Raw genomic sequence first — 25,651 nt, forward strand, 5'->3', positions numbered from 1 at the left:
CCCTCCCCTCCAAGTCCTCCCAAGCTGTTGCCTACGTCATGTACTCCCCCCCAAATGCATTTACCCTTTTTGAAAATTGAGAGTCCAGTTAGTTTTTCCATTTGTGTACTTTATAAAATAGTTCTTACTGTGGTATTGGAAACTATTTCTCAGCATCCATGGCATTGAAAGAATGGGCCATCTGTCATTGGTTATAACTCCTCCACAAGACACTCCCTTACTGTTATACTTAATTGTTGAAATTTTCACTTGTATTTCACAAAAATAGAAAGTCCAAACTCCTGGTGTTCCTGGCATGCCATTTAACCCACAAAGACACTTAGTATGTGCTTTGCTAATATTTACCAAATTGTTAATGCGATGGTGGCCAACTAGCTCCAGTTACCTGTGTTAACACTTTACATCTATAGGATGGACATTAATAACAGAGCCTCCTGGTGACAGAGCTAAGCAAAGGAATGGGACATATGAAAACCAGCGTGCCATTTGGCAAGTCATGCATGCAAACATGGGCTGTGGTTCCTGAAGCTTCTAGCTGTCAAGGCATTTTCTGATATTGCTGACACCGAAGGGTAAAGGACATGCTATGCTTAGTAAGATGTTATTTAGTAAAAGAAATGCAGTCTTTTTATTGTTGGACTTACTCACAAAAAATATAAGAGAACAGTGTGTTATAGTAGAAATATTCATGCTGCTTTTCAAAAAGGAAATTGAATATTTTGAAACTCAAATTTGACCAACATTAGAAAAAATAGCAGAAGTCAGTGCAAAATACAACTGAAAATGTCTTTGAAGGCTGCAGTTTAAAATGTCATCAATAAGAACTGAAGGACAGAGCTTGACTTCAATGTTTTCTCTTCTCAGGGAACTCAAGCGATGCACATCTCAAAACGGCCAGTCACTCTCCTCATCTTCTCTGTGGCATGAAACCACTTGAAAGCTACACCTGTCAGAAGGTTGGTAACCTGAAAATCCCTACTTCTTTTGAAAAGTGTTGGGAAATTAGAATTCAGTGCTACTATGTAGCTAACAGCCCTTGCATTGTTCAATTTCTAAGCAAATACTACCATGAGCAGTACTTGAAGCTTAAAGGTTTCCTAATTGTGCATTTTCTGGGGACAAGGTCAGTGACTGGGCATTGACTGGTAGAACTTCTTATAGAAGAGCATAGGTAGCAACATTTGTCTGGAAATTTGTAGACCCTACAGGGCAAAGCCAGAGTAAGATGCCAGGAAAACTGGCAGGTAGACATTCATACTGTTTGAACCCAATACTAAAAGAAATGGCAGGAATTGAACAAAACATTGCTTTTTATATCATGTGGAATTTTGGTGCACATTTTCAGGGGTGTGTTTGTTTGTTCTTCAGAAGTTTCAGTAGATGTCCAAACTTCTTCGTCTCCTTCTGGACATTAAAGCTATAAAATAGGAAGCAAATGAAAGTTTTTAAAAAGTTAAATTTCAGAATTAGTTAAAAAGTCATTTGCTGTTTGAAGGTCATTCCAGGTCATGGCTATACAGGGTTATAAGTTCTACAAAAGATGACTTCTGAACATTGGTGAATGTAAATGAGTAATACCTGAAACATTTTCAATGTGTAGACTATATTACACACCATGATTTCTAAGGAAAGAAAGAAAACTAAATTGGGGGTTTAGGGAAATCTAAGGTAGTTTAAGACAGCTGGCAGACTAGTAGTAATTACAAGCTTGAGATGGAAACCAGTAAAACCTGTCATTCTCCATCTATTTGAGAGATTCCTAAGACCAAATCCAAGAATCTGATTTAAAATATGTAATGAGAATTTCTGCCTTAATGAGTTTTGCCCATATATTATTAGGAGACCAAACTTAACCCCTCCTTGGCAGTACAGAGAATTAAATTTACCTTTGAAAAGGGTGACCTAAGTCTTTCATTAGAATTATAATCATCATCTCTTTCTTCTTCTTTGGGGTATTTGTTCTTGGTAAAGGTCTGTGTCAATGTGCATACATTTTCACAGCACTAGCTATGATTAACAAAAGAAATCATCATAAAATGGCTTTGTCATCTTAATACTTACTGGTTTTCCACGGTGTTCTCTGAACTAACTGTAATTTTCAATTGGCTTTTTCATAGCTAAAAAGAATTGTAAAACCAATATGAAGTCTCTAACAAACAGAACAATTGAATCATGACAGAAAACAGACCCAGAAAATTAGGTATTACCTAATGTGTCTGCCAGTGTCTTGACTTTTTTCTTTCAGTGCAGACAGAGATTTGCTCAGCACCTTTACCAAATGTGTCTATGGGAGTTCACATCTTATACAGTGAACTTGAAAACAGAATAATTCACAGCATCGCTACAGATTAGATTATTTTGTTTTCTCTTACTTGTTTATCTTGTGCACTCTCAGAAGACATCCTTAAAATATCTTTTAATGCATTTTTTACATCAATACCCTTTTTGGTCATATACACAAACTCAAACCTATTTTGATAACTAGGAGCTCCCAGTAGTAGCCTCAGCCTACATAGGAATGTTAATATAGACATGTCATTAAGAAAAAAATACCAGCCACTGGAGCCATGCCTATCTGAGTGGCCTGCACTGCCACCTGGGGACAAGATGACTTACAAGATGACTGAATGGCTGATGAGGACCACGTCTGGGTGTGGTCCTACAACAGCCAAGGTCTGTGTTCATGTCTGTGGCCTGTGGTGCCACCAAAAGCCACATAGATGCCTGGGGACTAGGCCACAATCTGTGGCCAGATTGGTGCCCAAGGACTGTGCCACCACTAGGACCACTCTGATCTGAGTAGTCCACAGTGCCTCCTTGGGCCATGGTGTCCTATCTGGGTTTGTGGCCCTACAACAGCCAGTGGCTGTGTTGATGGGGCAATGTTGGTATCCAACGGCCACTCTTCTGAAAACGCCATGCCAGTCAGAGTGGCCTGCACTCCCTTCTGTGGCTGCTGCAACTCTATCCTGGGTTTGTGGTCTTACCACAGTTGGGGTCTGTGATACCCAGTGTCCTGAGTTGCCACCAAGGCCACACATATACCTGAGATGCAACCTGTGGCCGTATTGGTGCCTGAGGGCCTTGCCACCCCTGGAGACCTGCACTTCTACACAGGGCCATGGTTTCATCAAGGCTCAGGCTGCTTTGGTAGGGAATTTCTGGGACCATGGCCAAGTAGCAGGTGAAGTATTGTTTGATACCCATAGATTCTGTTGCCACCGGGGGCTGAGAAGATGCCTGGAGCCTTGACAGGCATCTGAAACCATATTGGTATCCAAGGGCCTTGCTGCCTGGGACCATACTGATCTGGATGGCCTGCACTACAGCCGGGACCATGGTGGCATCCAGGCTTGAGCTGCTGCTGAGGGCATCTCTGGGTCTGCATTCCTGCTTTATCTGGGGTCTATGATGATGCCCATGGCCCATGGTACCACAGAGATTAATAGGAATATGTGTGTTGAAAACTGATGTTGGTGCTGAATGAGCTCTGCCTCTTCTTACTGGCCCTGGGACAGCTGGCCCTACTCCTTGCTGGACACTTCAGCAGGAAAGCTATCCCCTGCACTCCAGAGATATAGCTCTATCCCTCACCATAGGCATAAGAGATCTGCCTTGATAGCATGGGCTTAAAAGAGCTGCCTCTGTGTCTCACCTGAGGTGTTGGTCACAGTAGCCCAGACCAACCAGCTCAGCTACCACCCAGAGCCATATCCTGGGCCTTGGATTGGACCGTGGTAACATCTACCCCATCTATGACCTTCTGGAATGCATGAAGGAACTGGTCTTGAAAATGATAGTCAAAGGATCTCCATGACTCAGAGCAACAGCAGGGTATCCAAGAAGAGTTTCATCAAGGGTCCACAGATGATGGTGTGCAGAGGCCTTGAACCAGACTGATGACTCATTTCAATGAACAATTTGCTGGTGGGACTGATTGGACAGAAGGGTATACTGTGTGGCATAACACTTCTCCCGATGACACTAGGTTTTGGAAAGATAGAGGAGTAAGTTTGGATTTGTTTGTTTGCTTGATTTTTTATTTTTAATTAATTGGGAGGTTCTGCTGGGGTGAGGGGATGATTTGGAGGAACTGGGAGATGAGCAAGATTGAGATACATGATATGAAATTCCCAAAGAATCAGAAAGCAATTATGTTTTTAAAACTACCTAAAATGAAGATAGCATATCTAGCACTCCAATGATTATTTTGAATAGTCTTGTGCATGTTTTCATCATTTTTAGAGGGAAGGTTTCTTGGGGGTAGCAATATTACATCTATGACACAAGCTTCAGAGATTGGCATTTTTATGAGGAGTGGTGGCCATTTCAGCTAACTCAATAAGATAATATTGCAATTAGAATAACTTAAGGGGCTGTTTTTGCCCACTAATGAGTTCTTGAAGTCCAGCCCCACAATTCTGTGAAGAAATCTAGTTCTCATCACTGCCAAGAGCAGCTTCAAACATCACCCTTCATTGATAGATATGTTCCCTCATATCTTAAATCTATCAGTTTTCAGGTTTAGATGCCAGCATCTAACCCCAGGTGTTTGTTTGGGTTTTCTTTTGGAAAAGTCATCTTAATGTAAATTTAATGCCTGGGTATTGGAAACACTGTCAAGACTCTTTAAAGTATAAAGTCATTTATTTGAAATATGGTATTCACATATGCTATAGCTTCAAAGAACAGATAATATCCTTGAGATGTATACAGACAAAAATGTAGATTTCACAGTATGTTGGCACACATTTATACTCCCTGAAATAGACAGGGAAGGCAGGAAGATCAAAAAGTAGAAGTTCTCTACAACAAAATGAAAAAATTAAAACAAATATCTGTGTCCCACAGGGGGCTTCTGTTGGCTACTGACTGTTTCTTTATTGTATATTTACATGAAACAGATAGGTCACTTGATGCTGATGGGAGATTGTTCTGTAATTTGAGTAAAAAACAGTAACAAGGCAAAATAATTTTAAAACTTCATATAAAACATTTAGGCATAAGAGTTACTCTACAGACATGCAATGATGATTCAACACTCCCACCCATACAGTCATCTCAAAGAGACATTCATTGCATTTGGTTCCTGTAGTGATATATTATTTATGATTTGTTAAAGCTTGCCGGAGGATTCAGAAAGCAAAGTCAGCCTCAAGTTATAGAGATCAAGTAGAGATGGTCCATACCTTTAATCCCAGGATTCAGGAGACAAAGGCAGATTTTCAAGGCCACCCTGGCCTATACAAGATTGAATCAGTATAAAATAGTAACACAGCTCATGCCTTTAAAACCAGTGCTACAGTGATATAAAGGATAGGAGCAGGGTCTTCAGGGATTAGTCTGAGGAGTCTCTAGCCATGTCGAGGAGATTGTAGCAGTCTGAGTAAATCTGAGGATCAGTGAAGTCAGGAGCAGTTTGAAGATCAACCCTTTTATCTGAGCTGAGGTAGAGGTAAGAGATAGTGGCTAGCTATTTTGCTTTTCTGATCTTCAGCTTGAAGCTTGAGCCCCAATATCTGTCTCTAGGTCTTTTAATTATCATGATACAGGTCTCCATTATATACTATCTACCTGGTCCTGGGCATTGGGTAACTCTTTTATTATTATTTTCCACTTTACATGTATCTAAATCTCAAGAGTATTTTTATTTATAAGGAGCTGGAAATTAAAACACTTTCTAATGTGTTCAAAGAATCAACACAGTAGGCAGTGTTACTATTCTATATCCATTTGAAATACCATTTTGAAAGCACATTGACAAAGTTTATTTATGAAATATATTCAAAGCCCTAAGTGTTAAAAGTTTAATCCCTAACCCATGGCACTTGTAGAAGGTAGTGGAAACTTGAGAGAGAGGACAGAGTCTGGGTTTTAGCTCATTGGACTGTGCTTCAGAGGGGGTTGAGGAACACAGTTTGCTCTTCTCCCTCTTCTTATTTGATTGCTGATTACCATGAAGTTGCCATAGTGCCTCAACTCACAGCTACCTTCTATGATGCTTTCAGAGTGGCCCATAGGTTTGGGTATGTCATGCCTTAATTGTCATTGAATTCTAGGAAGTCTTGATTTCTTCCTTTATTTCATCCTTTACCCAGGAGTGATGCAATTGAGCCTTTTTCAGTTTCCATAAGTTTATGGTGATTCTGAAATTTGTGTTCTTGTTGAGTTCTACTTTTAAGCCATCGTGGTCCAATAAGATATAGGGGGTTATTCCAATTTTTTTAACAGTTGAGGTTTGCTTTATTGTCAAGTATGTGGTCAATTTTTGAGAAGGTTCCATGTGGTGCTGAGAAGAAGGTATATTCTTTTGTGCTTGGATGGAATCTTCTATAGATGTCTGCTAAACCCAATTGAGTCATAACTTCTGTTAGATCCTTTGTTTGTTTAAGTTTCTATCTGGTGGTCCTGTCCAGTGCTGAGAGTGAGGTGTTGAAGTCTCCCACTATAAGTATGTGGTAATTAAGGTATGATTTGAGTTTTAGTAATGTTTCTTATACAAACGTGGATGTCTTTGTACTTAGGGCATAGATGTTCAGAATTGAGACTTCATCCTGATGACTTTTTTGTGATGAATATGAAATGTCCTTCTTCGTCTCTTTTGATCAATTTTAGTTTTAAGTCTAATTTGTTAGATATTAGAATACCTACACCCGCTTGCTTCTTAGGTTCATTTGATTGGAAAATCTTTTCCCAACCCTTAATTTTGAGGTGACATCTGCTTTGAAGTTGAGGTGTGTTTCTTGTATGCAACAGAAGGATTGATTCTGTCTTTGTGGTCATTCTGTTAGCCTGTGTCTTTTATAGGTTAGTTAAGACCATTGATATTAAGGATATTAATGACCATTGAATGTTGATTCTTGTTTGTTTTGAATTCATTATTGGTGGAGGTATTGTATGTGAGATTTTCCCATATTTCTAGTTTTTGGTAAAGTAAGATTACCTATTACCTATGTTATTGTGAGTAGACTTAACTTCCCTGGGTGGGGGTTTTCCTTCCAGAATTTTCTGTAGGGCTGGAACTGTGGAGAGAATATGCTAATTAACAATATCACAAATAAAAAGATGTCATAACAACAGACGCTGGGGTGTAAGAGACCTCAAAACCCCACTCTCACCACTCGATAAAACTACCAGACAGATACTTAACAAAGAAACAAAGGATCTAACAGAAGTTATGACACAATTGGTAGTAGCAGAAATCTATAGAACATTCCATCCAATTAAAAAAGAATATGCCTTCTTCTCAGCACCACATGGAACCTTCTCAAAAATTGACCACATACTTGGCAACATAGCAAACCTCAACAGGTACAAAAAAAGATTAGAATAACTCTATGCACCTCATCAGACCACCATGTATTAAAATTAGAATTCAACAACACAAATGGAGAAACCCTACAAACTATTGGAAATTGAATAATACACAATTATACCATTCCTGGGTTGAAGAAGAAATAAAAAAAATTAAAGACTCCCTAGAACTCACTGAGAATGAAGACAAAACATACCCAACCCTATGGGACACTTTTAAAGCAGTGATACGAGGGAAGTTCATAGCAATAAGTGCCCACATGAAGAAACTGGAGAATAGTTACACTATATAATTAACAGCACAACTTAAAGCTCTAGAACACAAAGAAACAAAATCACCCACAAGGAGTAGACACCAGGGAATAATCACATTGAGGGCTGAAATCAATAAAGTACAAATTAGGAAAACAATAGAAAGAATTGTATTGTTGGTGCTCTGAGAAAATCAAGAACATAAATAAATCTTTATCCAAACTAACAAAACATCAGAGTGTGAACATATAAATTAACAAAATCAGAAATGAAAAGGGGGACATAACAATGGGCACTGAGGAAATCCAGAGAATAATCAAGTCATACATTGAAAACCTGTACTCCACAAAATTTGAAAATCTAAAGGAAATGGACAATTTTATGGATAGATATCACTTTCCAAAAGTAAATCAAGAACACATAAGCTATTTAAATAGACCTATAACCCCTAATGAAATAGAAGAAGTCATCAAAAGTCTCCCACCAAAAAAGCCCAGGCCCAGATGGCCTCAGTGCAGAATTCTACCAGAAATTCAAAGAACAGCTTACACCAATTCTCGTCACAGTATTCCACGCAATAGAAGCAGAAGGATCTTTGCCAAACTCTTTCTACGAGGCTTCAATAGCCTTGATACACAAGCCACACAAAGACACAGCTAAGAAAGAGAACTTCAGACCAATATCCCTCCTGAACATTGATGCAAAAATACTCAATAAAATACTGGCAAATCAGAACCAAGAACACATCAGAAAACACATCTTTCGTGATCAAGTAGGCTGCATTCCAGGGATTCAGGGATGGTTCAACATATGAAAATCCATCAATGTAATCCATCATATAAACAAGCTGAGAAACAAAAATCATATGATCATCTCACTAGTCTTTGACAAAATCCAACACCCCTTCATGATAAAGGTCTTAGAGAGATCCAGAAGAACAGGAACTTACCTTAACATAATAAAAGCTATATACAGCAAATCAACAGCCAACATAAAACTAAATGGACAGAGACACAATGCAATTCCTCAAAAATCAGGAACAAGACAAGGCTGCCCACTCTCTCCATTGCCCTTGAAATTCTAGCTAGAGCAATATGACAACAAAAGGAGATCAAGGGGATGGAAATTGGAAAGGAAGATGTCAAGTTTTCACTATTTGAAGATGATGTGATAGTTTACATAAGTGATCCAAAAAAACTCTACCAGTGAACTCTTACTGCTGACAAATTCCTTCAGCAATGTGGCAGGATACAAGATCAACTCAAGAAAATCAGTAGCCCTACTATATACAGACGATAAAAGGATTGAGAAAGAAATCAGAAAAACATTGCCCTTTACAATAGCCAAAAACAACATAAAATGACTTGGGGTAACACTAACCAAACAAGTGAAAGACCTGTATCACAAGAACTTTGAGTCTTTAAAGAAAGAAATTAAAGAAGACACCAGAAGATGGAAAGACCTCCCATGACCTTGGATAGGTAGGATCAACGTAGTAAAAATGGCAATTTTACAGAAAGCAATATACCGATTTAATGCAATCCCAATTAAAATCCCAGTACAAATTTTTCACAGACCTTGAAAGAATAATCCTCAACTTTATATGGTAATACAAGAGACACAGATTAACCAAAACCATCCTGTTCAACAAGGCAACACCCAGAGGCATCACCATCCATGACTTCAAGCTGTATTACAGAGTGATAATCCTGAAAACAGCTTGGTATTGGCACAAAGATAGACCAATGTAATCTAATTGAATGCCCCAACATTAACCCACACATGTATGAATATCTGATCTTCGACAAAGAAACTAAAACTATACAATGAAAAAAGAAAGCATCTTCAACAAATGGTGCTCTCAGAACTGGAGGCTGACATGTAGAAGACTGCAGATAGATCCATGTCTATCACCTTGCACAAAACTTAAGTCCAAATGGATCAAAGACCTCAACATAAATCCAGCCATACTGAACCTGTTAGAAGAGAAAGTGGGAGGTACCCTTGAACAAATTTGTCCAGGAGCCCACTTCCTGAACATAACACCAGTAGCACAGTTACTAAGATCGACAATTAATAAACGGAACCTCCTGAAACTGAGAAACTTCTGTAAGGCAAAGGACACAGTCAACAAGACAAAAAGGCAGTCCAAAGAATGGGAAAAAATATTCATTAACCCCACATCTGACAGAAGGCTGATCTCCAAATTTTACAAAGAACTCAAGAAGCAAGTGTCCAAAACACCAAAGGATCCAATCAAAAAGGGGGAAGCCAGCATGGGACTGATCAAGACCCCCTGAATCTGGGTGTCAGTGAAGAGGCCTAGGGAATCGACTGAGCCTTGGGCAGCAGATCAGTACCCATCCCAAGTATACACACGGACTTTGGATTCCAATAGAACAATGTGAGGTGCACTCTCACCCTGAACTCTTGGGAAAGGGTCTAGGCCCTGCCCTATATGAAATGACACACTATGGACACCCCCATGGAGGGCCTCACCCTCCCTGGAGAAATGAGGGGATAACGGGGGGGGAGGAGGGCACGGGAGGAAGGGAGGAAATGGGAGAGGGACCTGGAACTGACTTGTGAAGCAACCTTGATTCTTATCTAAATTTAAACTGGAAAATAAAATTTAAAAAAAAGTGGGGTACAGAACTAAATAGAGAATTCTCAATAGAGGAGGCTAAAATGGCTGAGAAATACTTGAGACAGTATTCAACATTTCTAGCCATCCAGGGAATGCAAATCAGAACAACTCTGAGATACCATCTTAGTCCTGTAAGAATGGCTAAAATCAAAACCACTAATGACAGTTTATGCTGGAGAAGATGTGGAGAAAAGGAAATATTCCTTCACTCCTGGTGGTAGTCCCGACTCATACAGCCATTTTGGAAATCAGTATGGAGATTCCTCAGGAAAATGGGAATCAGTCTACCACACTATCCAGAAATTCCACTCCTAGGCATATACTCAAAAGATGCACATTCATGCAACAAGGACGTCTGTTCCACTATATTCATAGCAGCATTATTTGTAATAGCCAGAACTTGAAGCAACCTAGATGCCCCTCAACTGAAGAGTGGATAGAGAAAATGTGGTACATTTACACAATGGAGTACTATTCAGCGGCAAAAAACAATGAAATCTTGGAATTGGCAGGCAAATGGATGGCACTAGAAGAAACCATTCTGAGTGAGGTAACCCAGTCACAAAAAGAGAAACATGGAATGTACTCACCCATATATGGATTTTAGACATGAATTAGGGAAGTTCCAGCCTACAATCCCACTGCCAGAGTCTGAGAAACAGAACCTTCATATAGCAACTAATGGAAATAGAGGCAGACACCCACAGCTAAACACTGAACTGAACTCCTGGAATCTAGTGACAGAAAGGGAGAACTGATGAGCAAAAGAGTTAAAGCTGGACTGGTTTAACCCACAGAAACAGTTGACCTAAACAAGGGGGAGCTCTTGAACCACAGACTGATGGCTGTGTGGAAACCATGGGACTGACCCAGACCCCCTAAATGTGGGTATCAGTTAGGAGGCCTAGGTAATCTATGGGGTTGTGAGTAGCATTTATCCCTAGCATACAAATAGACTTTGAGTGCCCATCCCACAATGAGGGATGCTCTCAGCCTGGACTCTTGGATGAGGGCCTAGGCCCTGCCCTGCATGAAATAACAGCCTCTAGAGATCCACCATGGAGGGCCTCACCCTCCCTAGGGAGCGGAGTGGAGATTGAGTGGGGAACTGGGGGTCCTGGTGGGGATGGCAGGGGAGGAGGGGAGGGAGAGGGAGCTGGGATTGACATTTGAAACAAGCTTGTTTCTTTTTTTTTAAGTACAATGAAGTTAATCAATCACCAGAAATCTTTCTTTAATTTCTGGTGTTGCTTGGGCTAAATCAGTACAAGTTGTTAAAGAAATAAAACTGAGCTCCCAAATCTACAATAACATAAAATAGTAACCTACTACAAAGATCCATGAGAATTAAAAGTGATTTGTTTAGTTTCAGATAAAGAAGTGCATTATCTTTCTATATATATTTATATAACACATAATCTAGGGCTTTAGATATAAATAGTATTTATGGAAATAATACACAACTCTATTTTTGCAATAGGAAAATTAGCAACATTAAATAAAACTTCAAAACATTTTTCACAGCAACAAGCTTGTTTCTAATGTAAATAAATACAAACAAGAATTCAAAATGTCCATAATAAGGTTTTATTGGAATTGTAGACACTGATAATGATGTCACCAATATAACTCAAAAATCCTGGCCTTCCAGATGGGCCCTACAAGAAGTAAACATTCAATTCTTAGGGATTGGAACCTTATCCCAAGTAATACAAAGAACGAGATGGGTTGACTGTAGAGGGCCAAAAGGACAATGAGAACTACTGAGGCCATATGGCAGCAGACATTGCTATAAATCTCTGGGGTTTTGATCTATTACAGCAATGGAACAGATTAACATTCCTCCTGTATCAGATATGTATCATAAACAAGCCCTTGATGGTAGAAAAATATTGTAAGTCACTTCAGAAAACAGATGTCAACCATGCAGGCTGTACAGAGACAGGATGCTAGTGCAAAAACTACAGAGGAACCAAAAGCCCTACCCTTAAAATGGCTAACAGATGAACGTGTCTGGGTAGGTCAATGGCCTATGACCTCTGAGAAGCTAGAGGATTAGGTAAGCTGGTTCAGGAACAGCTAAATGCTGGACATATAGAAGACTCTACCAGTCCGTGGAATTCTATTGTATTTGTTTTCAAGAAATTTGATAAATGGAGGATGCATAGTGATCTGGGTGCCATCAATAAAGTAATTCAGCCTATAGGATCTCTAGAGCCTAGGATGTCATTGCCTTGTTTGATATCTAAAGGATGGCCTATTATAGTAATTGATCTAAAAGATTGCTTCTTCAATATACCTTTACAAGAAAAAGATAGGGGAAAATTTGCAATCATAATACATTCCTGTAACAATTCTCAACCAGTTAGGTAATTTCAAGGGAAGTTCTTGTAATGGGGAATGTTGAATAGTCCTACTTTGTGCCAGTATTTTGTGAAAAAAAAACTTTGGAAACAATTTACAAACAATTTCCTCAATCCATCATTTACCATTATATGGATGACATACTTTTGGTTGATTCGAAAGAAGGAACATTGGAAAAGATGTTTGAGGCAGTAAGAAAATTTTACCTCGCTGGGGATTACTGATTGCCCCTGAAAAAATACAAAGAGGAGATTCTATTAACTATTTAGGTTATAAAATAGATGTACAAAAAAATTAGACCACAAAAAGTACAGATCAGGAGAGATCCTTTCCAGACTCTTAATGACCTTCATAAACTCCTAGAGGTGGGGCCTAGAAAAAGGGAAGTTGGATCCATAGTGGTAAGTCCTTGGAAGAGATACTAGCCTATGTAAGGACATCAAATTCATTCCTATGGGTTTTTTTTTAACCAATGTGCTGCATATACACAGAACCAAAACAAAAGGGCTGAGTTGATCACAGCCCGAGACCTCTGAAAGCAAGAGCAAAATGAAACTTTCCTTCTTGAACATGGATTGGGCACAGCTCAAGTAACAGAAGCTGTCAATTTTGCTACCATGAACATCCCAATTCCCGCAAAGGGCTTTCAAGATTGTGCCTGCCTTCACTCTGCTCTAGGTTGTAGATAGTCTCGCTTTACTATGCATCAATAACCACAGTATATTGACCTCCACCCCTCACCTTCCCTTCCTTCAGCCTTCCCATTTTTAGGGATTTGTGTAACTTTATATCATTGACTTTCAAGAGAAGAAAATGAGGAACAGAAAGAAATAGCTTTGACCGTGCTAGTCCTTTGAGCCACAGCTCTAAAACAACAGCTCTTGTTCTTTTAAATATCTTCATTCTTTATTAGTCACAAAATAGGATGATTTCTCTGTTAGTTACTTTCTGCCATTGAGATAATAACACTACAAATCAATATATACAAGAAAGTGTTTATTTTAATTTATGATTCCAAAGGGATAGAAGTCCCTCGTGGCAAGGAGGTTATGGCAACAAGCATCAGGCGTGGTAAGAGGAAGCAGAGATTTCACATCCTCAAAGCACAAAGCAGAGAGTGAAATGGAAGTAGGGTGAGGCTTCTAAGTCTCAAATCCCAGACCAGTGATGTGCTTCCTCTGTTAAGGATACATTCCATAATCCTCCTCAAGGAAAGTTATCAACTGGAAGCCAAATGTCCAAATTCCTGAGGCTAGGAGGGGCAGTCCTCAATCAACTTTGTTTTTTGGGTACCTTAAATTTGATGAACCCCAATTTTATATCACACTCTAAAACTGTCTACATTTTTCATTTGTTTGCAAATGGGGAAGTACAGATACAGATGCACAGATTAAGATGACATGGGACTATGATAACATAGGTTAATTTTATTTGGGGAGAAGTCACTTACATGAGAAACCAATAACCCACAAGTTCCATTTCCAAGGATCCACACTGCTGCTCTCTGTGACTCATCTGGAACCAAGAGAGAGCAAGACATCCCAGATCCCAGACCAAATCCCACATGCTAAAACACGTACCTGTGACCATGCCTGAATGGGTGTGTCAGTGCCACAGGGAAGGCTGCTTGGATCTCTCACTACATGCAGAAGAGGGCACAGGACGGGAATCAAACCACCTAATCAGGCTTGGTGGCAAAGATCACCTTCCACTGAGCCTTCTAGCTGGTTCCTCTTTAATGGTTTTACTCTAAGATGATTTTGGAAATTAATAACCATGTGCTTTGAAGACACATGAGTAAAATGAACACTGGGCCAATAACACATAGCCCTATGTCTACAAAGGAATTTGGAAAGGACTGACTTTCTCAAATACTTGCTTTTAAAAGGGAGTTTCCTTACCATATTTGAAACCCTAGGGGAAAAAGTTCCAACCATCTTTGCTACATGATTTTAAATAACCTGATTAAATTTATCAGTTGTCTAAACAAAATGATATAAGTAATGATAGAACAGATTGAAAACAACAGATGACACATTAATTAATGAGAAGTCTATGTTTGGAAGCATCATGTCTAGAGTGAAAAAGACAGAGAGTTGACAACTCCCAAATAGATAAAGGGATATGCAAATGTCTTGCACATAGATAGGATAAATTCAAACACATTATTTCAGTGCAACAAAACCAAGGTGTAAATTTTCAGTTCTAAATACCAACAATGAAGCATAAATTCAATGAAACTGAATAGTGTTTAAGGAATGGGAGAGTTTAAACACTATTGAAGATACGTGAGAAACACATGATATGTTTTAATTGAGTTAAAAAAGAAAAGGCTATTTGCAAGTGAAGAAAGATTTAATGTTCAGTGTGGGAGCTATTAGAGTCTTCCCTGGGAAAAATCTTAAGTGCTACTTCAATGTTTTGAAAAATGCTATGAGTAAATATTTTTATAAAGTGTGAAATAATTTTGAGGTCCATAAGGATAAGAAAAGAGTTCCTATAGTACCTCTCATGATTGAAATGAAACCAAATGTACATTGCACATGGTCTTGCGCAGGCCAATAGAAACCTCATTAGAGCTTAGTTTTGAGTGTTCCATCCTTTTCGATCTCAGGACTTCTGTGCACATCTATGCATTTGATTTTCTTCTCTGTGAGATTCGACTCTGCAAGTTCAATTTCTGGACAGTCAGTTTCCCCAGGGAGTTGGCGCTTTCTCACCAGTAATACAACGAAGACTGCTGGGAGGTAGCTTGATCCTCTTAGAGCTGCTGGCAACCCAAGGTAAATGCGCCTATTGAAAACAACTAATCTGTATTATTTCTTAACATGTTCAGTGAAAGCCAATTTTGTGTATTCTCACAGATCATTTATTCTTCAAAAAATTCAGGTGATTATTTTGCATATTTACATAATCTACTTTGCGGAGTTATTAATTCTTTTTGTTAAAATGTCAAAAAATTTCCAACCTACAAGTTTAGATGTATTTCTTCATTTTGATGATGGCTAGTTTCCACTGTCAACTTGACTGGATTAGGATCATTTTAGAAGTACATCCCTGGGTGTGTCTGTGAGAATCTTTTCCATAGGTTTAACTGAGGATGAAACTCCTAACACAGCATGCAACATGATCAGCCTCCTCACTCTCTGCCACCATGCAGCCTCTACCATTACCACACACTAGGCCGTAATTCTGCCATTATTGTAAAGTCTCTTCAATACTGAGCCAAAACCTAACCCTATATCAGGGTAAGGGAACTATTGTTTTCTATCTTGTTTGCCCCGGTTTTGATTACACATATGTCAAACAAAATACCGTTACTTTTCAACATTTTTCTCCTATTCAGCATTTGCAAGTTGTATTACACAGGTAGTCTTTTGTAATACTGAAATCCTTCTATATCTACAATAGATCAAATTAATAATTTTTATGTATTAGTATATTCAATATGTGAATTTTCATGCATTAATTTGCTTGTGTGATCAATTTATCAAATAACTTTTTACTACTATTAACTATGTGTACGTTTAGGGTCTCTGTGTAGGTATGAATCCATGAGTCCTACATGCCTGGGGGTTGTAGTAATGGGAAGTTGTAAGCTGCCCAAGGTGGGTTATGGGAATTGAACACATGTCCTTTGCAAGAGCAATAGGTGATCTTAACACCTGAACCTACTCTTCAACCCCAAATTCTTTTCATTTGCTGAACTTGTCCAGTCTAAGCATGAAGACTGTAGAAACTTCTTGAAATAAATTAGGTAATTTTCCCTTTCACATCATCTTAGAAGTACTTGTAAGCTGTTATAAGCATTTGCTCTTTGTAAATTAAAAGCTTATTGACTTAATGTATTTGTGAAATGGGTGGTTTTGACATATGAATATTTCTAAATTACTATGAAAAACCTTTCATGTTCTCAGTAAAAGCTGGTTTTGTATATAACTCTGTCAGCTTCACACAATGTAGAATATCCTGGAAAGGAAGTTTCATTATGGCCTATGTGGATTATGTCTATGAGAGATATTTTGATGACATTAATTGGGGTAAGAAGACCCAGTTCACAGTGGGTGACACAACTCCTTGAGCAGGAAATGCTGAGCTAAGTAAGCATAGAGAAAATGATTGTGGCTACTTCTATAGTGGAAATGTATATGTGGAGAATGTGTGTATGGATGCTTAAGACTTCGGATATAACAGTCTAGAAATACAACTGAGATTTTTCTAGATGGATAATAGATTAATTAATATCTTCATTTATTTACCTGCCACTGTTATAAAAGACCCTGACAAAATCAATTTGAGAAATATGGCGTGAATTTGCTCACAATTCTGGGTGTGTCAAGTAACTTGAACTTTAATCCACACAGATACAATGGCAGAAGTAGTTGAACCCTTCTACGCTGTTACTATGGGAATGCGAGTCTGAGAATGGTGTATCAGCCAGTCTAAACCATACACACTTGGGAACAGGGCAACGGTCAGCCCTTTTCTTTCCCAGAATCTTTCAGTATCCTCCTCACCCAGAAACAGAGCAGAACTAGGACATAGCTAGAGAGGGCCAAAATTCCCTTTGGCTGAAGTTATTTTAAGATCAAGGGGAAGCACAGTTCAGACTGTAGCAAAGTTTCTCTGTGGGCTTTCTTGGGCCTGCTGTCCTGGAGGGACAGCAAGGGGACAGCAAAAGTGTGGTTCAAGATGAGCTTAGCATGATCCCCGGGTGTGGAGTAGCAGTGAACCCATAGTCCTTTCACTCCACTGTCAGTGACAGGTGCCTGTGGAGCACTGAGTGGTGGAACCAGGCACTGACTGCTTTTACTTCATCAAAAGCCTGAAAGCACAGACAACTGGATCTACCCAGGTCTCAAAGGCCAGGCTCCCTGGACTGCTGGTTCTTGAGGAAAATGGCTTCAGTTGTTTCAATATGTGGCAACCTCCTCTCCCTTTGAGACACTCTCAACTTGTTTGTAAGACAATCATTCTACTGGACCACGCTGTGTTCATGGTGCAGCCAACCACTAAGTGCAGTGGAGTATCTATGGCTTCCCAGAGATAAGAATGGTAGTGAAATACAGATAGCAGGTCCCTTATCAAGATAGTCCTGTGCTATAGCACCCAAAACGGTTTGTAAAATTGCAAGGGCAGTGCACCAATTTAGGTTCTTACTATATCAGGCCATAAGCGTGAGAGGCTGTGAACTTTCCAGGAGCCATAATTCCAGGATCTGCCTGAATGTGCTGACTGTCATGCAGATTCCTATGGAAGGGAAGAGTCCTCCTCTCTGACTTAGGTATTAGGAAGCTCCCTCTTTCATATATATATATATACATATATATGTGAATATATGTGTGTCTGTGTGTGTCTATGTGTATGTGTGTGTATGTATGTATGTATGTATTAAGCACTTTAGAAAAATGGGAAATAATAAAATACACAAATAGGAAAGTTATACCATCCATGGGCATTCTGAAAATGAAGGCTAATGTAATGTTACCACTCAAGAAAATGTTAGATATGAATGAGCACATTTTATGCACTACAAAAGTAGGTCTCAAAATTATCTTCTCGTTTGGGTCTGGATTGATGATTCAGTAGTTAAAAGTCCTGGCTATTCATCGAGAGGACCCAGATTCAATTCTCAGAACCCACATGGCAGCTTAGAAACTGCATGTAGCTCTACCTCCAGGGAATCTGACACTGTCACACAGGCATACATGCATGCAACATACCAATGCGCATAAAGTAAAAATAAATAAATCATTTAAAAATTTATCTTTACCTGAAGTTATGTATATCATATATCCTGCATGCCCCTGGCTCCCCACATTTCAGAGTTCCCCAGTGTAAACAGGTTCTGTCTATCAAGGCACCAAAGTAAATAGGAGCCGGAATGCCAGCTGCAGTGAAGAGAGAAAGAAACGCAACCAATTGACAGGGAGGAAGAAGAGAGAGAGAGAGAGAGAGAGAGAGAGAGAGAGAGAGAGAGAGAGAGAGAGAGAGAGAGAGAGAGAGGTGTTATTGTATTTGGAAGTACCTCACTTTCTCTCTTAAAAAACAAATCATGAATCAACGACTCTACACTTACGTTTAGAAATTGTAAGTTAATCAAATGTTTCTAGATCACAACAAATGTAAACTATGTATAAGATGCTAAGAAAGCGTCCATTGAGTTTATAATCATGAGCTTTGTGAATTTTCTGAAATGTCTTGTACTGTTCTTCAATACATCTAACAGAAACATTTTCCTTCTCACTATATCGTTAAATCTACTAAAAGATGAAAGGTGTAATTAAGTTCAGGTAAGCTCTTTAAAGACAAGGTGAAACATTTATCATCTCTGCAGTTACTTCATTCTCAGACTAATTACAAGCTGCTATTTCTAAACACAAGGACTTGTGAACTGAAGGTCAGGGTAATGTGGCCCGAGCACATGTATGTTAATCATGCCACAGGTTCATCAGAATATCCTGCATGTAGACAGTTGGGATATTGAAGATTCAAATTATCTTTACCTCTCTTATTCTTCATTTGTTGCGCCACCCCTGTGTCTGATCTCATATCTCTGTGAGGATTACATGAAACCTTTAGGGATGTTTGAATTACTAGGTTGCTAGCCTCTACTGACACAAACATTAAGAATTCCATCAGATTATTTCTGAGCCCAGAGAAGAGAACTCCATTCTTTGCTGTCACCAAACTCCTAGATATATTTGAGAAGTGCCTTATTCATGACTTCCTTTCTTCTCCAACTACAAACATCACAAAACTATAACCATGTTGGAACCTGATATTTTGATGACCTGAATCTATGTCCCCACATTATGGTGACTCACGTTTGATTCCAGAACAAAACCAAGCCTATTTCCTTTAAGGTAAGGGTTGTGTTTTGGGTTGACAACAGAGTTGCTGTGTTTTTATTAAGAGAAAAATGTTTATTAAGTATTTACTATTGATGTAATATTTAGGAAAACTTCATACCAAATATTCTTGTACAAAATGCATGTAGTCCAATTCCAAGTGACTTCTCCTCAGACTTGATACACCTGAAAAATGCATACACACATCTTAAAGTTCATCATGCCAACCCTTATCTGTACTAGCATCCTCCCAATGACAGTCATATTTTATGACCCTGATGGTTAAGCTTTTATCTTGAAGCAAGGATAATGGAACTCTGCTGTTCTACTGTTGGCACCACACAGAGGAAAGAGAATATGACATCTGAAATCTGTCCTCTGTCCTCCACACATCTAAAGCAGGCTGGAACTCATTTAATGGTTAGACATTGGTTGCTAACCAAGATGAATAGCTTCCTGGTTATCATGGTGAACACCAAGCTATCCCAGCATAATTGACCCAAAACTTTGAAACCACAAACCAGATAATCCTTTCTTCTCTTAAATGGTTTGCCAGGTATTTTTGTCATGTTGATTAAAAAAGCTAACACATATAAAAATTCAAGATATGGTAAAGGCATTTCCACATATACACAGAGAAAGACTCCATTGTGTAGACTATGACACTAAGATAAGGCCTTTGTTACATGAAGTCAACAACTTTACATGTTTGTCTTTCCTGTAATGCCTACAAGGATGGAAAAGATGGTTTTGGGAATTACAAAGGGGGAAGCTTATAAATCAGTCAGGATAAAAATTCTAAAAATATTTTTAATAAATTAGGAGTGTGGAAATCCTTTTAAAATATGGTCTCTTCCCACCTTGGATAAGAAAAGCATAATAAATGTGAATGTTGTAATTTCATTTTGGAAGGGATTCCATGACAGAGTTCAAGGAAAACAATAGACTACAAGAGTAATAGTATTGTTCAAACAGTAGCAATGCATTATCCAGCATTCACATCACAATCATCAAATTCACCAAGAAAGAGCAAAGAAATGTGAGAACAATAATTTGAATAGACCTTAACCCCATTGCATCAAGAAATCACACATTATGGCCTACAAGATGGCTCAGTGAGTAAAGTTGCTTGCCTTCAGGCTTTACAAATGGAGTTCCACATGGTGGAAGGAGAATCAACTCCTGCAAGATGTCATCTCATTTCAACATGTGCGCGCGCACACACACACACACACACACACACACACACACACACACACACACACACAAACTTTTAACAATCACACATTAAAACATTTATGAGCCACGTTGTTTAAATGTCAGAAGGTAAGATAATTGGAAAAGTAGGGAACATGGAAGTAGGAACAGGCATGCAGTAAACATGAGAACATCTCTAGAGAATGCATGGAGGTTTTAATGGTAGAGTATAACTGTTCTCATGCCCTCACCTGTGACCATCCTCCTCTATGAGCAAAACTCATCCTTATCAACTGAGAACACTGCTTTAGAACAGAGGCCCCTGAATTAGTGTAGGAGAAAGGAGACACCATGGAGCCACATCAGCTGAGCCATCCTGGCACATGATAGGGAGACAGATGTCACAGTCAATTCTCCCTCGCTTGTAATAATAAGTCTTCAGAACTAGCAGTATTTGGTGCCTTTATCTGTCCATGAACAGATATACCACATCCACATTTGGAATATAAAAATACTGTTTACAATGGAAAATTAATATATAAACTCATATATCTAACCTATTATATAATGAGGTCTACCAAAGGTAGAATCAGGAGAAAGAAAGAACCAAGGGGGGAAGGAAGGCAAGGGAAGAGAAGGGGAGGGGAGGGGAAAAGGGAGGAGGAGGAAAAGGGAGAGGACAGGAGAGGAGATGAGCTGGGAAGCAGGGGAGGGGAAGAGAGAATTAAGACTAAGGTGAGAAAAGAAGGAAAACTGAGGAGGAGGAATAGGGACAGGGATTTGTTAGAGAAGGAAAGGGGCGGGCACATTGGGACTATGGGTAAGACAACAGAAAGCACAGAGAAAAGGAGGGAGGAGTGAGAATCTTGGTCCAGTCTCTGGATAAAATAATGGAAATGTCAAATGTCATGTAGCATTGTAGCATTGTGGTTACTCAACTTTACTTCTCAATTCCAGTGACTCCAGTAAAGGTAGGATTGAACTGTTTTCGCATTGTTAGTGGATATGAAGCTTGTTAGACTGGAAAGAATGCCAGCTAAAAAAATGACTTGAAACTTGGCTTTGAATGTGTAACGCTTTATGTTAGAAACTTGAGTATCTGCTGATGCATTCCTGTACCTCCTTGTTAGACAGGACCTGCTATTGCATTCATGTTTTTCTGCTAAAGAGAAATTGAGCTCTGGATGTCTGGTCCCTTTTACCCGGAGAGTTTCACACTCTGTCAGCCAGTTATCTGAGCCATAGGAAATGAGTGCTACAAAATTTCCCACTCCTGCCAGTACAAAACACCATGCATATATGATGAAGACATGAGGGCATGGAAAAGGGCAGGAAGGAAAATACCAGCAAACTTCGAATTATTGTTTAGTCCATCAATCCTCAGCATAAGAGTCTTGATAAAGGTATCTTAGAGCACTGAGGTTCTGGAGACCATGACTCCAAGGACCTGTCTTGGGAAAATGAACTTTAGTAAATGACCGAAGAATCTAAATGGTTTTGGCCGGGCACTTGGTGTGTAAAGGTGCTTGGCACAAAGCTTATAAAACCTGAGTTTAATACCCAGAACCCAGGAACATAAGAAAAGAATAAATTAAAAAAGCCCAACTCAGTGGCATGCATTTGTAACTCCAGCGTTCCCACAGTGAAGTAGAAGAAACGAGAAGTGCTTGGGAATTTGAAGGCCAGGTATGATAGAATACAAGGCCAGAATAGCAGCAGAAAAAAATAGAGATCCTACCTCAAAAACAAAATGAATGGAGAGAACTATTCCCCAATGTCTTCTGACCTCCCCACCCAGGAGCACACACACACACACACAAACACACCACACACGCACGTGCGCACCCACGCACACACTACTAAAAACGAGAATAGAGGAAGCTAAATTAACAAGTTACTTATTACCTCAGAAGAACCATATACCCAGGAATGGCTGATAGAGAGTAGATGAAACAGCCAATTAGTGACATGATCAAATAGTACTGCAGATTGACAGTACAGTCAGGGCCTTTCTTACACAGCCCAAGGACTGCAGATGAGTTTCCTGAAGACCGAATGCAGCTGCAGTTTTGAAACACCTGTCCAAAAAGAAAGTGTCCTAAATAAGGCAGGAAAATGTTGGACAACAACCTTCAGTATTTTCTACAAGGCCAGTTATGTCAAAATGGAGAATGTAGGGGTCAAATACATGGCTGATAGGAACAGCTCTCATCTAGTTTGAATGAGGACCCTAGTTTGAGCACAAATACCACTGAATAAAAAAGACTAAATAAGTACAATGGAGGTTCCTGTCTCCTTTATTTCCATCTCCTTTTTTGGTGTCTCAGAATTCTACTATAAAATATAAGGGGGTAGATTTTTTAAATGGTAATTTTTTTCTAAATGCGTGGAGTAATTTGCAAAAATAATCAATTATCCTGAATGCACACTCTATTTTATTTTTTATATTTATTTTCAAGTTTGTTTGATTTTTCTTTGTGGGTATAAATGCATATGTCTGTGTGTGTGTGTGTGTGTGTGTGTTCATATGTGTGCATATGTATGTCTATGTGTGAACATGTATGTGCCAGGACTATATGTAGAAGTTAAGGAATAAATTATGCAACTAACTTCTATCCTTCTACAATGTGGGATGTATTTCTGGTGTTAAAACTTGGTGGCAAACACCTTTACCCAGTAAGTCAACATCCTAGATCTACAAATACCCTTTAAAAAAGTAAATACACACTTCTCTGTTTTGTGTTAGCCTGCTATTTAAGTATGTAAGCAAAATGTGTTTCAGAATGCTGATAGAATAGTCAGGTACTTAACTAATAACATCATGTCTCCAAGAAAAGAGTTTATTTCTACAATAAAGTCAATTCTTTTCTTAATTGTTGTTTTGGGGTCTGATTAAGAATCAAAATTTATATTTCATTTTGATGACCAACCAATTGTGTATTATAACATGTTTAAGGCAAGGAAAAGTAATTAGTTCTTCATCTGTTAGACTATGATGATGTGGGGCTACGGAGATGGCACAGTCTGAAAGTCCTGCACAAACATGAGGACCTGAGTTCAGATCCCCACCACATATGAGCACACATGCACTTTCAGAAGATGTGCTTGCAACTCTGCTGCTCAGAAGGTGGGAACAGGTGACTCCCTCGGGCTCACTTGCCAGGCAGCCTAACAGAATCAGCAAATTACAGGGCAGTGAGATCCTGTCTCAAAAGCACAAAGAGGATATGGCCTGAGTCAACAGCTGGGGTTGCCTTCTGGCCCCCATACGCATATGTGCCTGCGCATCTGCACACACACATGTGTGCGCACACACACACACAATAAATAAATGAATAAATGAAAGGATAAGTTTATCCCCACCTCAACTACATGGCTAGTGTGAGGTCAACCTGGGCTCCTGGAGAACCTACCTCATAAACAGGAAGATTCTGTCCAGAGTATTTTAAAGGTATAATGTTAAATGTTCATTCCTATGCATGCTTCTGTGTCTGTGTGCATTCAGACAGGTGCATGTGGGTGTCTGAGGAAGGCAGAAGACAGTGTCAGTGCCAGGAGCTGCAGTTGTGAGCTGCCCTGTGTGGGTGGTGGAAACTAAACGGGTCCACTGAAAAACCAGGAAGTGCTCTTAACAACTCAGCTAGCTCTCCAGCTCATCCTGAGAATTTTAACTCCAATCATTTGAATAGTGGTCTCAACTGCTTTGAAATTACAAGATAATTTCAAATATCAAATATCATGAAATTATAATGTCAAGTATGAATGTATAAAATATATTCAGTTGCTCATAAAAATATATTAATCTATATTAAGCATGGGCTAATTTTTGCTTTTTAGTAGGCGGGGCCTAGGTAGCACATGTTAATATACTACACAAAACATCAGCCCAAGACAAGAAAAGGGGGTTTACCATGTTGATTCCTGTTCCAATAGACTTCTCACAGCCTGCAAGGCAGGCTGAAATGTATGCGAGGCCATCATCTCCACACACCGGATCCCATGTTTTGGTTAAGCAGTTACACCTTGTGTTGCAGTCATCAAGGACATTATTCTCCACATATAATGGCTGTTGAATTCTGAAATGATTTTAAATAATGTTAGGAATACCAAAAAGCTACCCAAGCACTTAATTTTCTTCTCTTATCTTTATCTCAGTACACACCCACACACACACCCACACACAGAGAGAGAGAGAGAGAGAGAGAGAGAGAGAGAGAGAGGCAGAGACAGAGACAATTCATTTTCTCCCCACATTTAATTATATGTAATTACTCATGATTTTATCATACAAAATCTAAGACTACAGAGTATACAAGATATATCTATACCAGTGACATGCATATAAATATATTCTTAATAGACTTACAATGTATTAGATACAATTGTGCTAACTTTGAGCCCATTATAGAAACCTATGAAGGCTTGCTGGCCTGTATATTCAACTTTTAAAGTTACCTATTGATGGGAGTATAACATAGATAGATAATGTAGACTAAAAAACTCTTGGTGGTTTTCCTTTATTACACTTTAAAGGAGACTTTGATATCATCATGATGACCATGTATATTCTTGTGGAATCATAAACTTACTCACTGGTAGTCCCCAGAACTTTTTAATAAGCTTACAACTCATACCGGCTGATATAAGAATGAAGAGTAGAATAAAAATACAAGAAAACCATGGATCACTGCTACCAAGTTACAATAAAATAAACTTGTCGTACATAATCATTGAAGAAAATGGACTAGACACTGTAAAAATATTATGATCTCCCTTAGGAAACAACATACCCTTCATAAGAGGTAGTTAAGCCAGCAACTGGGAAATTGTCACAGGTCCACATAAAGTTAAAGAAAGATAGAAGATACTCAATCAGGGATAGGCAGAATGCTATGTACGCAGCTTTCTTGACAGTAATCTTGAACTTCTTCATAATCAAGCCACCAATTATATATCCAACACATATTGGAGGTAAGTTATAAAGACCTATAAACATGAGTAAATACTATTAAAATCAGCATAAAAT

The 25,651-nt window shown here is 38.9% G+C and overlaps 1 protein-coding gene across 14 annotated transcripts in view; it reads right to left on the reverse strand.

The window, feature by feature from the left end:
* Positions 1 to 667: 667 nt before the first annotated feature.
* LOC101831756 (solute carrier organic anion transporter family member 1A5) overlaps positions 668 to 25,651 on the reverse strand; it is a 107,160-nt gene continuing 82,176 nt past the window's right edge. For 12 of the 14 annotated variants that reach the window (XM_040743513.1, XM_040743514.1, XM_040743516.1 and 9 more), the window contains 6 exons: positions 25,416 to 25,611; positions 24,536 to 24,701; positions 22,531 to 22,703; positions 19,550 to 19,614; positions 18,351 to 18,468; positions 13,559 to 15,370 (listed from right to left, as the gene is read on the reverse strand). In XM_040743513.1, the coding sequence (XP_040599447.1) occupies positions 15,151 to 15,370; positions 18,351 to 18,468; positions 19,550 to 19,614; positions 22,531 to 22,703; positions 24,536 to 24,701; positions 25,416 to 25,611 (938 nt within the window). In that variant the 3' untranslated portion in view covers positions 13,559 to 15,150. Of the gene's footprint in view, positions 1,418 to 3,655; positions 3,985 to 13,558; positions 15,371 to 18,350; positions 18,469 to 19,549; positions 19,615 to 22,530; positions 22,704 to 24,535; positions 24,702 to 25,415; positions 25,612 to 25,651 lie in introns of those variants that run through there. The other 2 variants (XR_005876597.1, XM_040743518.1) reach the window with 2 other exon arrangements.

The sequence above is a fragment of the Mesocricetus auratus genome, unplaced genomic scaffold (assembly GCF_017639785.1).
Source record: "Mesocricetus auratus isolate SY011 unplaced genomic scaffold, BCM_Maur_2.0 Super-Scaffold_100001, whole genome shotgun sequence".
Classification (NCBI taxonomy): domain Eukaryota; kingdom Metazoa; phylum Chordata; class Mammalia; order Rodentia; family Cricetidae; genus Mesocricetus; species Mesocricetus auratus.